The sequence below is a fragment of the Caenorhabditis elegans genome, chromosome II, assembly GCF_000002985.6.
Source record: "Caenorhabditis elegans chromosome II".
In the NCBI taxonomy this organism is placed as follows: Eukaryota; Metazoa; Nematoda; class Chromadorea; order Rhabditida; family Rhabditidae; genus Caenorhabditis; species Caenorhabditis elegans.
This window is the reverse complement of record NC_003280.10, coordinates 10,236,371-10,251,243: the sequence shown is the minus strand read 5'-3', so window position 1 is coordinate 10,251,243 and position 14,873 is coordinate 10,236,371. Positions and strand designations below refer to the sequence as shown.

General features: G+C 36.5%; 4 protein-coding genes across 4 annotated transcripts; 3 read left to right on the top strand and 1 right to left on the bottom strand.

The window, feature by feature from the left end:
- Window positions 1-79: 79 nt before the first annotated feature.
- atad-3 (ATPase family AAA domain-containing protein 3) lies at window positions 80-2,253 on the bottom strand (the record flags this gene model as incomplete). Its single annotated transcript, NM_063809.10, has 3 exons — window positions 80-772; window positions 820-1,832; window positions 1,879-2,253. 3 exons carry the CDS (start codon window positions 2,251-2,253, stop codon window positions 373-375), a joined length of 1,788 nt encoding a protein of 595 aa, NP_496210.2. The 3' UTR covers window positions 80-372.
- Window positions 2,254-3,605: 1,352 nt separating this feature from the next.
- Window positions 3,606-8,648, top strand: nrde-2 (Nuclear exosome regulator NRDE2). The gene is made up of 13 exons (NM_063808.7): window positions 3,606-3,676; window positions 3,734-3,795; window positions 3,845-3,958; window positions 4,004-4,080; window positions 4,126-4,538; window positions 4,713-4,834; window positions 4,884-5,048; window positions 5,094-5,699; window positions 5,782-6,288; window positions 6,361-7,267; window positions 7,328-7,905; window positions 7,955-8,058; window positions 8,321-8,648. Exons 1-13 carry the CDS (start codon window positions 3,634-3,636, stop codon window positions 8,433-8,435), a joined length of 3,813 nt encoding a protein of 1,270 aa, NP_496209.1. The 5' UTR covers window positions 3,606-3,633; the 3' UTR covers window positions 8,436-8,648.
- A 105-nt stretch (window positions 8,649-8,753) lies between these two features.
- Window positions 8,754-10,939, top strand: mrps-14 (Small ribosomal subunit protein uS14m; the record flags this gene model as incomplete). Its single annotated transcript, NM_063807.6, has 4 exons — window positions 8,754-8,830; window positions 9,322-9,495; window positions 9,614-9,710; window positions 10,579-10,939. 4 exons carry the CDS (start codon window positions 8,754-8,756, stop codon window positions 10,828-10,830), a joined length of 600 nt encoding a protein of 199 aa, NP_496208.2. The 3' UTR covers window positions 10,831-10,939.
- Window positions 10,940-11,548: 609 nt separating this feature from the next.
- mec-15 (F-box/WD repeat-containing protein mec-15) lies at window positions 11,549-14,308 on the top strand. The gene is made up of 6 exons (NM_063806.7): window positions 11,549-11,717; window positions 11,766-12,443; window positions 12,980-13,105; window positions 13,151-13,237; window positions 13,562-13,641; window positions 14,084-14,308. The coding sequence occupies exons 1-6, from the start codon at window positions 11,556-11,558 to the stop codon at window positions 14,169-14,171; spliced, it is 1,221 nt and encodes a 406-aa protein (NP_496207.1). The 5' UTR covers window positions 11,549-11,555; the 3' UTR covers window positions 14,172-14,308.
- The last annotated feature ends 565 nt before the right edge of the window (window positions 14,309-14,873 follow it).

Below are 14,873 nucleotides of genomic sequence, written 5' to 3'. Positions count from 1 at the left end.
TCTCTTCAGAAGCTTTCAAAATATGAAAAATTGAAGTGCAACAAAAGCGATTATTAGTTAGTATTACATTAAAATGAAGAGTTTCTTTATTAACAAAAAAAAAACAATAATCTTTCACTCTACTTAAATTACTACACAAAAACTAAATAAAAATGACTGACCTAGAAAATAAGGGGAAAACGAAAAAAAACAATAGAAAAACAAGGGCCTAATTGAATTATCTAAAAAAATTATATTATCAGCAAAATTTCTGATTAAGAATGAAATTACGAAATTACCGGAAGTTTGAAGATTTCAGAAAAGAAAAAACAACAAAAAAACGTAAATAGAAAACAATAGAGTATCATGAACAAGGAAATGAATATTTTGAAATTAAACAGCAGTTTCTCTCTTCAACGTAGTTCCGAACTTGACTTCTTGGTTACGAGCTTTCAATTGCTCCTTCTCAAGCCATTCCATCTTATGTTCATGTTGAACCATTGCGTCAGCAGTATTACGATCAACGATAGCCTCGGTGAGCACTCCGGTTTCAGATGCATATGCAGAAGCTTGCCATCCGATGACAAGTTTACTCAATTCTCTTCCACTCATTCCAGATGTCTTTTTGGCAACTTCATTACACTTAGCAACCCAATCAAAGTTATCGAGTTTCAGTCGTTGAGAACGAGATCCACTAGTTGCTGGAGTGACGATGTGCTCGTTGAAGTATTGCAGAAGAATTCGTTCACGTTCTTCCATTCCTGGCAGTGTGAATTCGACAAGCTGATCGAAACTGAAAAGAATAATAAATTCTGTTTTTTATTTAAAAAAAAGGATTACCGATCGTTAACTGCCCAATCGAACTGCTCTGGCTGATTAGAAGCCACGACAAGCATGAACTTTCTCGACTGCTCTCCAGTTCTGAAGAGGAAAGCGTTGAGAGCTGCACGTGTGTCTTCAGACATTCCATTCTTTGATCTCTTTTGCAAAAAAGCGTCAGCTTCGTCAATAAAAACAATCAACCCTTTGCGACTTTTTGAAGCCCAGTCGAATACTTTATGAATTGCAGATACTCCATCACGTCCAAGTGGAGCAATATCTCCTCCAGTGAGAACTGCGTAATCGAGTCCGGAATGTTGAGCCAAACTCTTTGCGAAAAGTGTCTTTCCGGTTCCTGGTGGTCCGTAGAACATTACATTACGGAAAAGTCCATTATTTCTCTTTGTGTTTGAGGTGGTAATGGCAATATCACGAAGACGACGTTCCAAAGCAGGTGGTAATACAACTCCATTCAGTGGATCCTTCTTCTGACGAGTCATCATTTGAACACTTTTAATTGGGTGTTTGAGTACTTCAAGTGGAGTGATTCTGGATGTTTCTCTTACAAGACTTGGTTTTCCGAGACGAGATTCGATGTATCTTGCGGTGACTCCAGTTCCTCGTTTAGCGGTATACCAGCCGACAGCCAAAGCAGTCAATCCTCCTACTGCAGCAGCGATTTTCGTTTTATCATTCAAAAATTGATTGAGTCCAGAACCGATAAGTTCTCCACTGGTTTTAATTTTTTCAATGACAGTTTTTCGGTTCTCTTCTTCGTGAAGCTTCATTTGCTCTAAGTTTACATCTCTGTTATCTCGAGCAGCCTTTGCCCTGGCTCTGGTCTCTGCGTCAATTTTCTCGAGCTCGTATTTGTGTTTTAATGCTAACTCATGCTCAATAGTTTGCTTGCGAAGTTGTTCCTGCTTCTTGACAGACTCTTCTTGTTTTCGGAGGCTTTCTTCCTGCATTCTAGCTTTCATGGCAAGCTCCTCTTCGGCTCTCTTTCTGGCCAATTGATCTTGATATTCAGCACGCTGAAATTATTTAGTTGTTATGTATTCAGATGTTTGGAAAAATTACCGAATGCGCATGTTTAGTCTCTTCTCCCAAAGTCTTCCTCCGTTCTTCTTCAGCAACACGAATGTGCTCTGATTTCATATTGGCCAATTGAGCTTCGATCTTCTTGGTCTCGTTCTCGACCTCTTTTTGGCGTGTAACTTCTTGCATTCTCGACAATTCAAGAGCTTCTTTGGCATTTGGAAATTTCTCTAGATCACGAGCAGCCTTGGCGGCACGCTCCAAAGCTGTTGAGTCGAAGGAATATGCCATTTTGCTGTTTCCCTCTTGCCGTTGGCCTTGACCTGGTTGTTGTGGACCGCCAGGAGCAGCACCTGCTTGAAAATCATCCGGAATCTGCGGAGTAGCGTTTTTTTGAACACCAAATAACCAAGACATCTGAAAGAATAGATTGAAGCTTGGGATGGTGCAAAAATATTCTAAGGAATATTGATTAAAGGAAATGATTTATATATGTACTTATGCCAAAGTATGAAACAATAATTTCTTTAAAGGAATGAAATTCGGAGAGACTTTGTGTAATCCTTGAAGAAAACGTAGTATTAAAACAGAGTTGCAACCTTTTCAGTAAAATTAGATGATGCAAAACAGATTTTCCGGCTCATTTTCCCTGAATTTAAAGGACCTGCCGTCAAAAAAGACCTGCCGTCGTTATAATTCACGAATTTCTATTTTTTGAAACACATTCTGCATTGAAAAATAAACTTTAAAAAATTAAATTAAGATTGTTGGAAAAAAACAGAAATCGCTAAGGCAGATTATGCTCCAATGACATTTTCTGACGCATTTCTCGATATCGTAAAGTGCGCCAGCGTTCAAAGGCCACATCTGAGGCCCCACGAAAAGGGGAGCAGAACGAAAAGGGGATCTGCAAAAAGGGGATCTGCGAAAAGGGGAGATACGGAAAGGGGAGATACGAAAAGGGGAGCAACGAAAAGGGGATCTGGCACTGTGCCAAACGCTATTTTTCTCGAAGAAAACGATACAACGATTGTCGCGAATACGCAGAATACTGATGTTCCGCCGATCACGACTGAGAAATGATATTAATACCCAGGAAATGCGTCAAGGAAATATTAAAGAATTATTATGATTATTACGAAGTCTTTCCGTATTCTAAATGCTCACGACAATCCACCGAAGTCATCAACAACGACAAAGCCGGGAAACTCCTGTTTGAAAGCCGCGCCAAAAGACACACACGTCACGAGTGTTACAGTACTACCACACATGCACATCAAACCCCAACACGTCGACACCGCGCAAGGAAATCGTCACTTCTTCGTTTTACTCCCGGACCGGCAGGTCGCATGTTAAATATGAGCTTTCTCATTTTTATCATTCAACGGATTTATCAGTAATAAATTATATAATTCTACCACTTTTGAACCTATACCGATCCGAAACATGGTGCATCGGCTCCGATGTTACGCGTCGCGTGTTGTTAAGCGTATCTTCTAGAAGAAAACTTCAAAAATCAACGTGCGTTGCGTGAGAAAAATTGCGTTTTGTGCGTTTGGCACAGTGCCAGCTCCCCTTTTCGTATCTCCCCTTTTCGTATCTCCCCTTTTTGCAGATCCCCTTTTCGTTCTGCTCCCCTTTTCGTGGGGCCTCCCACACCTTTGTTTTTCTTTTCGAACAGTCACATTTTTCCTTTTTTTTTTTGTTTAAAACTTTCTTTCTTTCATTAAAAAAACAATTATGCAAATTGTGAATTAAGCTGTTTTCAGGGTAATATCATACCAAACTTAATGAACAATGTTTCGAGCGTATGGAAATAATGGATTGAAAAATCCAGAAAGTAAGTTTTTTCTACGAATTCATCTCATTTTTATAAATGCAAAATTCATTTTTCCAGGAATTTCTGGTGAGAATCCAGATCTTTATACGCAAACAAGGGCTGCTGTTCAACAACGAGCGGTGAGAAATATTTAGTTTTTTTTTTCATCTTTCATGCGATTTATTTCAGACTACCACTCTAAAAAGAAACGAAAAACAGAAACTCGCCGTGCAGAATGACTCTGTTTTTCAGCAAGTTGGAATTGGAGAATCTGATAGTGATGACGATAATGGTGGTGTTCGGGTGAGGCCAGTGACATTTAAACTTTAAACTTATTTTTGCTTTCAGATTAGAATGAGCCCCCACAGGTACATTGATCCAGATGATGTTTTCACTCTCCCAGAGGTGAAAAAGCAAAATGCCTTGTGCGTAAATAATTTTTCTAGTTTGAAAATAATATAAAATTTCAGGAGAGACGCGAAAATTGCGGCCCGAGCAGCTCAGGCAACTGCTTACAATACATTTCCGTCCGTTAAAAGCTTAAATGGTTGCCAAGATCCACCAGAAACAAGTCAACAATCCACAAGTCGTAAACGTTCAGCAAGCAACAGCAGGAGTCCATCGAGATCTCACAGTCGCCGATACGATCGGGATAATGGCAGGCAACGCAGCAGGAGTCGTGAAAAGAAGAGAAGAAAGAAGGAACGCAGACGAAAAAGATCCAGTAGCCGAAGCTCTAGTTCATCTCGTTCTCGGGATAGGTCATCTCGTGCTCGGGATACGTCATCTCACACTTTAATGAAAATGAACAAACCTGCAAAATATGCATTTCTCACCGATGAAGAATATCGCACGTGCGATGCGTACATTTCATCTGCGTTTAGTAAGTTTTTTCATCGAAAAAAGTGATCATATCACAATAAAGTTAATGCTTATTTACGATTCAAAGTTAAAATATATTTAGAAATTAAATATTCATATTATCGCCAGCCGGCAAATACTGCGCAATTTTCAAATTATTGTTAATTTAAAAAGTTCCAACGAGAAAAAATTACAGTTACTCAAACTAAAAGTGATTGTGAAAACTATACGCAAGGAGTTCCGAAGAAAGAAATTGCCAAGTGTCGATTGAGTGTCAAGTTTATTGTCGGTTTGGAGCATAACAATATTCTGTTCAACGTATGTTTTGGCACTTATTTTTTAATCTTTTCAAAAAACCAGTTTTCAGAATATTTATGGAGCGGAATATGCCAGAGACAAGGAAAACCGCCCATTCTGGGAGCAGCTGGATAGATACTTGAAGGATGTTCCGAAAGAGACATTCTTTCGATATGTGCCTCCAGTCGGCGGTTACTGGAAGATTCGTGACAGAGTTGATTTATTAAATCTTGATGTGAGTTATTTTGAATATATCGGAAACCGAAAACCAAGATTTCAGCACATTGACGATGATGTTCTAGCAAACGATTCGGATAATCGAAAAGATGCGTTCACATTTGAGCTCGAACAGGCGAAGAAAACATTTTCCGAAAATGTTCATAACATTGATGCTCTAATCAAAGTAATTTCAATGGAAGAAGAAATGTGTCGTCGGAATGTTGGAAGTTTCTCCAGTTCAAATCCAGCAGCTCTTGCCGAACGTCACCAGGAAATGGTGAAAAAAGCCATTAAAGCCGACGGTAGAAATGCAAAACTTCGATTGATGAAAATTGAATTACTCATCAAAATGGATCCCAACTCTCCTACTATTATTGATGACTTCAAAAATCTTACCATCACATTTCCACATGAACCAATGGTATGGATCAAGTATTTGGACTATATACAATATGATAGCAATGTGTACAATTACAAAAAATTGAAGAATGCATTCGAAGATTGTATCCGACAAGTGACTGGATTGACAAATGGAACACTTCTTTCACATTTGAATGCTGTTAACGATAGACCATTGCTTAGAATGTTCCATTTATGGATTTATATTCGTTATTTGAAGTGGATGATTTCCTGTGCACACACGCCAGTGGTACTGGCAAACATACAGGTGAGATTTTAGGAAATACTAAGAAACCTTTGGTTTTGTGAGTATTAAATCACTTTTTTTTTCAAGATTTTACTTATTTCAGGCCACTTTTGAATACAATTTTGGACTCGCTGATGTTGAAAAGCGGACGAGCACTAATTCAAAAGAACGGGAAGTCAGATTGGAGGAATTCTGGGAATCTGGTCTTCCGCGAATCGGCGACGAAGGTGCTGTTGGTGCAGAGAAGATGCTTAAACAATCGGAAGAATTATCTGATGAAGATATTCAGAAATTGGAAAATGATGATTTTGATATTCTTATTTCACGCACCGAGGAAACAATAGCGACGTGTCTTCAAGCTCAACGGGACGTGCAGATTTCGTGGATCGAAGTTGAACGAGAAATGATGAACATCGATGCTCGCGTGAAACGGACGAAACTGAAAGATTGTGAACTTTATGAAGATCATGTGGACGACTTAGAGACATGTGAACTCTGGGACATCATTCCTTTTGATAGAATTCGATATTATGAAGCACCAGGCGATTGTGCTAATTTCGATTTTGTACAACCTTTTTTGGAGTTGCTCGGCGTCAAATTTTTAAATTCGGTAAGCAAATTTCAACTAATATTATGCTTGAAATTAATTTTGAGGAATTGTAAAAATACTTTTTTTTTCCAGACGAACTGCTTCACAACAACCGAACAAATCATTTCTGATTGGATTTCTAATGATTCTACTGTTAACTTCTACAAAACTCCGACTTATACCGAGAAAAAGTGCTTTGAAGTTGGAAATAATATTCTGAAGTTTATGCTTTACAATCGACTCAAACTGACCGAAAACAATCCTGAATACTTGGATAAGACTATGGTGAAGTACTTGCTGGCAATGCTCGTCACCGAAGCTTCGGAACAGGAGAAGAAATTGAATTTCCACAGTTTTAAACTGAATCTTAAAAACTTGGTTGGAACATTCATCACTAAACATCCAGACATTTTCAAGCGTGCCATGCTGAGTAAGATCACAGGAATTGTCTACATGGAAAAGTTTGTGTCTTGGTGGGAGCGTGCACTGAAAGAACAGGAAAAAGTAGTGGAAGCTGACGAGAGAAGGAAGAATTATAAAGAGATCAAGATGGAGGAAGGCGTCGTAGATGATGTTAAATTCGATGTCATATTGTTAAAGAAAGACAAAGAACGAGTGCAAACAATTCGTGATAAGATTAGGGATATGATTGATATAGCTATCCCCAAATCAACAGAAAAGCTCATTCAGAGCGCTGATTCTTCATTGCCAACGCTTCAATTACATCTTTATGCCAATGTTCTACGTGGAAGACTTTCTATTCTAAATCAAAATGCTTTAGAAGAGACTCGAGATGTTTTCTGTAAAGAGATTCTTGGAATTCACACTTCGGAATTTGAAAGTGATGAAGCTCTCTTATTGGCATTGGATCAAGGATTGAACGAATTGCTGGAGCATTGCAAGGAGAAGGACAATCTTGAATCGGTCGACAGTATACCAGAATTACCAAGAGCTGAGGCACTGTGCGAAGCTTTGAAAGTTGTGGCGGTATTTGTTTTCTGTGAGTTTTATAGTCTTTGAGTCTTTGTAAAAATTAATTGATTATTTTATTAAATTTCAGTGGACAAGATGGCATTCAGCAGGCGTGCAGTCGACTGCCTCATTGCCAACGCGATCACCAAATTCGAGCAATTTGAAGCCAAGAAAAATGATTTCAATCGTGGAACTTATGAAAAATACTGTGATCAGATCGATTTGAAATTCATCACGGACACTCTCATAACCTTCTTTTCGCACAAAAAACACCGTTTCATCTACAATGAAAACTTCAAAAAGTTGATCTTCCAAGCATCGCAAGCGTTCCCATGTGATTCGAAATATGCGAAGATGCTCGGCGAGCTGCATTCCAGCGGTCGTCTGCAAGTGATGAAGCTTCAAGGATTCACCGACAGCAGAAATAGTATTTTGAATGCGAAACGAGATCAGCAATTTGATCCAGAACTTGAAACTCGTCTTCTCATGAACTCGTTGACTATTATGTTCTCTTGGATGAATGCAGCCAACCGGATTGGAGACGCCGGAAATCAAATCCTCTATAAAAATTGGAAACGAGAAGCAGCTAATACACGTGATCCGGCTATCTGGAGACAAGTTATAAGAGTTGCCAGTAAATTGTCACAGAAGATTCTAAAGGACGATGTGAGTTTTCAGGAAAAAAGGTTGTATGTGAAATTTAAATTTCTTACAGGCTTACACTCGTGCAAGAGGTCAATGTACATGGGCTCTCAATTTGCACTTTGATTATATTGAAGCAAAAACTGTCCGCAAGAATGGAGATCTAATGGAGATGATGTAAGTTCAATTATTGAGAGCAAAGTTTCAGTTCAAAAATGTAATTTGTTGTGCCCGATTTTTGAAAATAATCAACTAAGATTGATTTTATTACAATGTTCAAATTATCGAAGTATAATTAATTTAAATCGTATTATTTTTTTTCGATTTCTAGTCTAGTCTATATACAACAATACAATACAAAGCGAATAAATTTTATTAAAACGCTATGCAATTATAATCAGCACACATGCCAATGCATTCTAAATAACACTATTTACAGCTACCTCATTCTCGAACAAAGCATGGGACAAGAGCATAGTTTATTTGTGACCGACGAGGAATACATGAAAACACAGCAGGAAATTGGACTACAGTATTCCGAATCCGGACGTTGATTCTCTCTTTTTTGTGTAACTCGGCCTATAACTTTTTTAAAAATCCATTCCATATAATTATCCACCGGTATTCATTTCATCCCAGGAATCTTTCTTTCTTTTGTTCTTTCTATCCGACAGATTATGTTTATTTTTGTATTATAATTCTTCTGTCTTTTCGCATTTTTTGTTTCGGTAAAAATTTTTTGTTTTCAACAATGAAAATATTCGTTTTAATGTCATATTTCTTTCATCATGAAAGAGGTTACACTTCCTCCAACCAGTTCCTTCCATGCATGAATAATTGTATTAAATATGTATTGCAATGTATGTGCACAGATGTTGAGGGCACTCCGCGGAGCAGCGGACCTACTATCGACGGCTCTTTACAAGAATGAAATGATGATGAGTAGAAGGTGAGTATAGATTTCTCTAATTATTATTTAAACTATGCGAAAATCCTGCTTTTGGCGAAAAATTTTGATGTTTTGCTTTTTTTACACTCGAGAATATTTTAAACTTTCAATTTATAAAATTTGTTTAAGCGAAAATTTTTCGTTGAAAAAAGTGAACCTGCCACAAAATGGAAACGTTTTTAAAAAATTAATTTTTAGAATTTCCCTTTTTTTTCCGAAAACTTACACTTGAAATTAGAAGTAAAATGCAATTATTATTAAAATATTCGAAAATTCTCAACAAAAAAAAACGTTTGAGGCCTGCGAAATTACTCGTATTTTTGACGAAAAGTTCAATTTTTGCTTTTTTATTCGAAAAAAAAACTAAATGGAAAACTTTTTTTTTGGTTTTCAAATTTCAAAATTTGTTATTCGAACTCAATCCTTTTCTCGCGCTGAGAAAACAGGAATTATCGTCTTATGGCTTAATTTAAATGTCCAACAATTTCCAGATATTTATCAACTCCAGCTCCTGAACCTGCAAAACCATCATCTGAAGAGACTACGGAATCCACGGAACCGGCAACATCTGTAGAAGATGCTGGAGAACCTATGAAAGAGAAACGAATCACTCAACCATATTCTAGCGAGGCGCTTACAAAATTGAAACTTGATCAGTATCCATTGTAGGTTTTTGGTTTTTTTTGTATATTTTTGAAATTATTGCCTGCCGCTTTTTTATTCTCAAAGTGAGAAAGAATTGCACATAAACTATACACTTGTATTGAATATACGTTTCTATAGATACGTGGAGAGAGAATGGTGGAAAACCGGAAAACGAATGACATTCTGGGCGAGTTGGCGTCAGTTGAGAGATGTCAAACGACGTGAGCAGATTCAGGTTGGTTTCTATTTTTTATACGAATATTGTCATATGTGCTAAAAATATTTTTGGTTTTTATTTCAAACCAAAAAGGAAAAAAATTGAAATTTGTAAAAGAACCAAAACAAAAAATACCAAAAAATACGAATATTGTCATATGTGCCAAAAAATTTGTTTTAAAGGATTAAAGGATTAAAGGACGATCCGTTCTTCAAGTGCTATGCACTGCGGATCTGGGATTCAGGTACACTGCCTGGTGGTGATCCCTCTGGGCTGTAATTTAAGCCACGTCCTAGCCGGGGACTGTGGCCGATAATCCAGTCGTGGATTGCTCCACTTCCCAATAGAGGCTGGGTGAACCTAGGGGGTGAGGCCGGACTTGAACTCGTGACCTCCAGACTGCTAGCGGCCACCACTACCGACAGAGCTAAAAAACATCAAAAACCATAAGAATATTTACAAAATATAAATTGTTTAAAATACAAAAAAAAAATCGCATTTTTCTTCGTGCCAGAATACCAAAAAACACCAGGGCTGTCACCAAAAAAAATTTTCCATAAACAAAAAAAAGTTTTTCGCTTCTTTTCACATGTCTGAAATTTTTTAAATATTTTTTTTATTCGAAAACCACCAAAAAATCGTTATTGAAAATCATTACTTTTTAAAAAAACAAAACCCCACAAAACAGAAAACCCAAAAAAAAAACCATTTTTTGTGACGAAAAAACCAAAAAATTCCCTTTTTTATTAAAAAAACCCCCACAAACCAAAAAAACCAGAAAAAACCCATTTTTGTAACAAAAAACCCCCGACACCCCCATTTTTGACAAAAAAGCCTTAAACAAGCCCAGGCCTGCTGCTTGCCCTTGATTAAAATTTAATTTCAGGAAGTCGGCGCGGATCGTATGCGTCTAAAAGCTATCAAATTCAACACAATTCTCCCGCAAGCGATTCGTGACGAAGCAGCCGAGAAAATGCAAAAAGCTCGAAAATACGATCATCCTCGTCTGATTCTCAATATGTGCCAGTTCACAGGACGACAACGTGGAAAGATAAAGCCATACAGATTGAGTAGACACTTGTTCCGTCGATTTGCAGATAGATCAGCTCTCAGTGGAGTCCAAAGAGCCATGTGGTAGTGTGAGATAGGAGTTGTAGTTTTAGATTTATTTGTTTTCTATTTTTGATTTCTTCTTCGTTTTGAACACTTCTTTTGTTATCGATGCTCTTAATGAATTATTTTTGTTTTATTGTGATATAGATTATGATATCTCTGTATTGGTTATTGATCAATTAAAATACTTTTTTTTCAGAAAAATTATTATTTTCAGATGTTTTTCTGTCCATCAGTGTGCGAGCGTGCTCCACAGCCCCAATACAATGGGTCTCGTTAGTTAATTGGCGGCAAAAGCCTAAAAATTCAAACGTTTTATTTTTCGGCAATCAAGGATGTCTTCGAAAAATGTCTGCTTCAGAGATTCACTGTTTTGCCTCCAATACCTAACGAGACCCAACTATTGGAGGCGGATCCTGCTCATTTCGCTGCTGAGCGCGCTTTCACATTGATCTCAAAAAACGAATTTTTCTGCGGTGTCGGCTTCAAAAAAAATTTCCAGAGAAATCGCTATTTTTTCGTTTTCCCATTGTTCACAAATTACATTAAAATTTCGGTCAATTTGCTTCCTTTTAGTGAAAAAGTATTTTTTTTCTCTTATCAACAGGCAAAGTTTGATTCAAAAAATTTAAAGTAAAAAAAAGATTTCAAGATTTTCCAGAAAATCGAAAATTTTAATTTTTCGATTTTTAATTTTCTCTGAAACACTGCTTCCCATAATATCTATCTCATTATTCTTACAGCATCCTTATGACAAATGCTCAACCAACGGAGCTCATATCCCTTCCTTCGGAGCTCCTTTGCCATCTTTTCACCTATTTACCACAACGACAATTGATCACAGAAATTCCACTGGTATGCAGAAGGTTCAATACGATATTAAACGATGACAAATTTTGGAGTAGAAGAATTGTTCGTATTATTACTATTTTATCGAAAAAAATTATTTTATTTTTTTAGCGCACTGAGCAGAAAGTTCGTCTACCAGATTGTGAACTCAAGCATCCTGAGTATGAACCAAAGAAATCATTTTACGCGATGCATCGACAGAGAGATCGCTGGAGAGCATGGGAGACGCAGACAGTTATCACTGCTCCAGGACATTCAGCTACAGTCGATAGTGTGATGCTTTTCGAGAATAATAATAAGCAATTCTGTCTATCTGGATCCAGAGATCGAACTATTCGTCTTTGGAGCATTGAAAACGCTCGAAATGGTGAAGATACTGAACAAAATCCATGGACAGTGGCAAAAGATGATACAGCTCATTCTGGATGGATTTGGAATATGGCTCAAGAGAGCACATCAACAAATTTCTACACAACATCGTGGGATTCAACTGTAAAAAGTTGGCACATCACAGATAATGGAGCTCTTCAAAATCTTAATTCCGTGAATGTTGGATCTGCGGCCCAGTGTATTTCTTGTTCTGGAAATGAGAATGAAGTTGTGTGCACAACATTTGCGAAACGGGTCGCTGTCATTGATTCCAGAACATTTCAAGTAGTCGCTGATCACAAGCTGCACAAAAGAGCTGTAATTGCTTTGGCTGTTCAAGGGGATAAGATTTTTACGAGTGGAGAAGATAGACTTATGATGATGGTAGATCGACGAAATTTCAGTAAACCTGTGCTTTTTGTGAGTTTTTTTTAAATTGAGATTCAGCAAATTTTTGTTGAAGACAAAAAGATGAGCGCATTTGAAAAAGTACTGTAGTTTGAAAATTGTCAAAATTTCTTGCAAAAAAAATATTTTGCTGGTTTTTCTATAATTTTTCAAAATAAATTGCCAATTTTTGATGAAAAATTTTCTGCATCTTTCTTGCAAATTTTTGAAAGAATTAAGAATCAAGAAATTTTCCATCGATTTTTTGTATTTTTCGTTAAAACATACTCATTAATTCAAAAAAAAACTAAAATTAAAAATTAAAACGCACATTTAAATTTTAACAAATTGTGAGAAAATCTATGAAAATTCCACAGAAAAAAGTTGAAACTACAGTACTCTTTAAAGGCGCACACCTTTTCTAATTTAACAAAATATTATGTGCCGAGACCGGTTACCGTATTTTTGAGTAAAAAATTGCTACATTTAGATGCTGGGTGATTTAAAAAAGCATTTAAAAAGTTTTTTGAATCAAATTTTAAAAAAAATAATATGAAATTGAATTACAGGAATATTCTCCAACAGCATATAAATCATGTCTATCGCTTCAATGTAATCAACTTCTAACATCAACATCCGATGGAAAAGTCAAGTTGTATGATGCAAATAATTTCAACGTTTTGCAGACATATTCGGTAGGGAATATAGAATATTATTCAGTTAATATAAATAATTTCTAGGTCGGTTCCTATACCCGTCAATCATTTTTGGAGCACGGAGCACACTTGATTATGGCGCGAAGTTTGAAGCGTAATTACACATTCAGTGTGAGTAGAAACCATTTTAAGAAATTTCATAGGTCCCCCTATTTTCCTGAGAATTCGTTTTTTTTTTGCAAAATATGCAAAAATTCAGTGTTCCACTCTTTCCGTTTGTCTCTCTTTTTCGAGCACAAAAAATGAAAAAAAAAGCAAAGATGGATGTATATATTCGGAATTCGATTTGTCACAAGGCATTTTTTTGGTTTTTGGTTGCTTTTTTAGCACATTCTTGGACTCGGAAGAAAAAAAACCACATATCTAAAATTTTGAACGAACGAAAAACAGTGAAAATATGCATTAATTAGAATTTCAACCCGATTAAATTTCCAGATCTACAGCCCAGGAACACGTAGTCAGCAGTGGTGTGCTTCACATGAATTGGCCGCGGAGCCAGCCAAATTTGATTATTCGTAAGTTTAGTTGTTAGCACACAAAATTAATTGAAAAAATTTAAAAAAAACTTCTAAAAATGATAATTTGTAAAATTTTCATATTTTTCAGAAAATTTTAAATTTTCCAATTCTTCAAAATTTTGTAGGTTTAAGCTCTTAAAATTGCCAGATATTTTGGAATATTTTTAAAAAATTTGGATTTTCGAATTTTTAGAAAATTGGAAAATTCTTTATTTTTCGGCATTCCAAATTTTCAGAAAATTTTTTGCTTTTGGAATTTCCAACAAAATATAATTTTACGGCTTTCCAAATTTTCTAAAACTTTGAAATTTTTTGAATTCTTCAATTTTTATTTGTATTTTTCGGTTTTTCAAATATGCAAAAAAAACCGGTATTTCTGAAAAATTGAAATTATGCCAGATTTTTTTTTTGAAATTGACTAAAAATTTTATTTTTTCAGCCCATCATCGAGAACTCTGGCAATTGGCAATGGTGATAGCTCAATTCTGTTCTGTCTTCCAGCATCGGCTCCGGATCAAGAAAACTGAATATCTTCTCAATTTCTGAACATTTCCTTTGTGTATATACCAAATATCATTGCCATTTGATATGATCTCTTCTGAATCGATATCATTTAACTTCATATTTTATAGATTTGCATAATTATGAAATGTTTTGGCCCCTTTCCATGCTTCTTCCTGTTTAACCCCGTTTGGTGCACAGTTTAGCGCTCGCCCGCAAGAAAAACAATGGTGGAGCTCACCTGGAGCATCGTGTTATTTGTCTTTTGGCAAATACACAAAACAGTCTTCTCTCTTTCTCGGCTCGTGCTGCGTGGCTCATTTGCGTATATACTCTAAGGAGTTATGCATGGAACGTTTGGAACGTTTGAAGAAGAGAGCTCAATGTCTATGTCCCCCGTGTGCTCTCCGGAGACAAAGGGTTAGGCGGAGAGCAGCAATATGAGCATTTTGACAAGTACTCAAATATTTCTCCATTGTTTAGTTTCGAGATAATATGGTTAAAATCACAAAAGTTTCATGTTTACCGGAAAGATTTTCATAGTTAAAGTGTGCCATGCGGAGCCGGAAATCTAGAGAATTTCGTCGAAAATTTGAAATTCTTGGCAATAAAGTTATTATGGATCTTTTGAAATCGAGGCGCAAGGGCGCTCTATGGCACTCTCCGCCCCTAGACGTTGGGTCTCGTTAGGAATAGAATCCGGAAATTCGAATTTTAAATGTTTTTGT

Coding starts and splice junctions, on each gene's coding strand:
- nrde-2 (NM_063808.7), top strand. CDS start 3,634: ATGTTTCGAGCGTATGGAAATAATGGATTGAAAAATCCAGAAA. Junction 7,268..7,327: donor TGTGGCGGTATTTGTTTTCT/GTGAGTTTTATA, acceptor ATTAAATTTCAG/TGGACAAGATGGCATTCAGC. Junction 8,059..8,320: donor GGAGATCTAATGGAGATGAT/GTAAGTTCAATT, acceptor CACTATTTACAG/CTACCTCATTCTCGAACAAA.
- mec-15 (NM_063806.7), top strand. CDS start 11,556: ATGACAAATGCTCAACCAACGGAGCTCATATCCCTTCCTTCGGAGCTC. Junction 11,718..11,765: donor AATTTTGGAGTAGAAGAATT/GTTCGTATTATT, acceptor TTATTTTTTTAG/CGCACTGAGCAGAAAGTTCG. Junction 13,106..13,150: donor ACGTTTTGCAGACATATTCG/GTAGGGAATATA, acceptor AATAATTTCTAG/GTCGGTTCCTATACCCGTCA.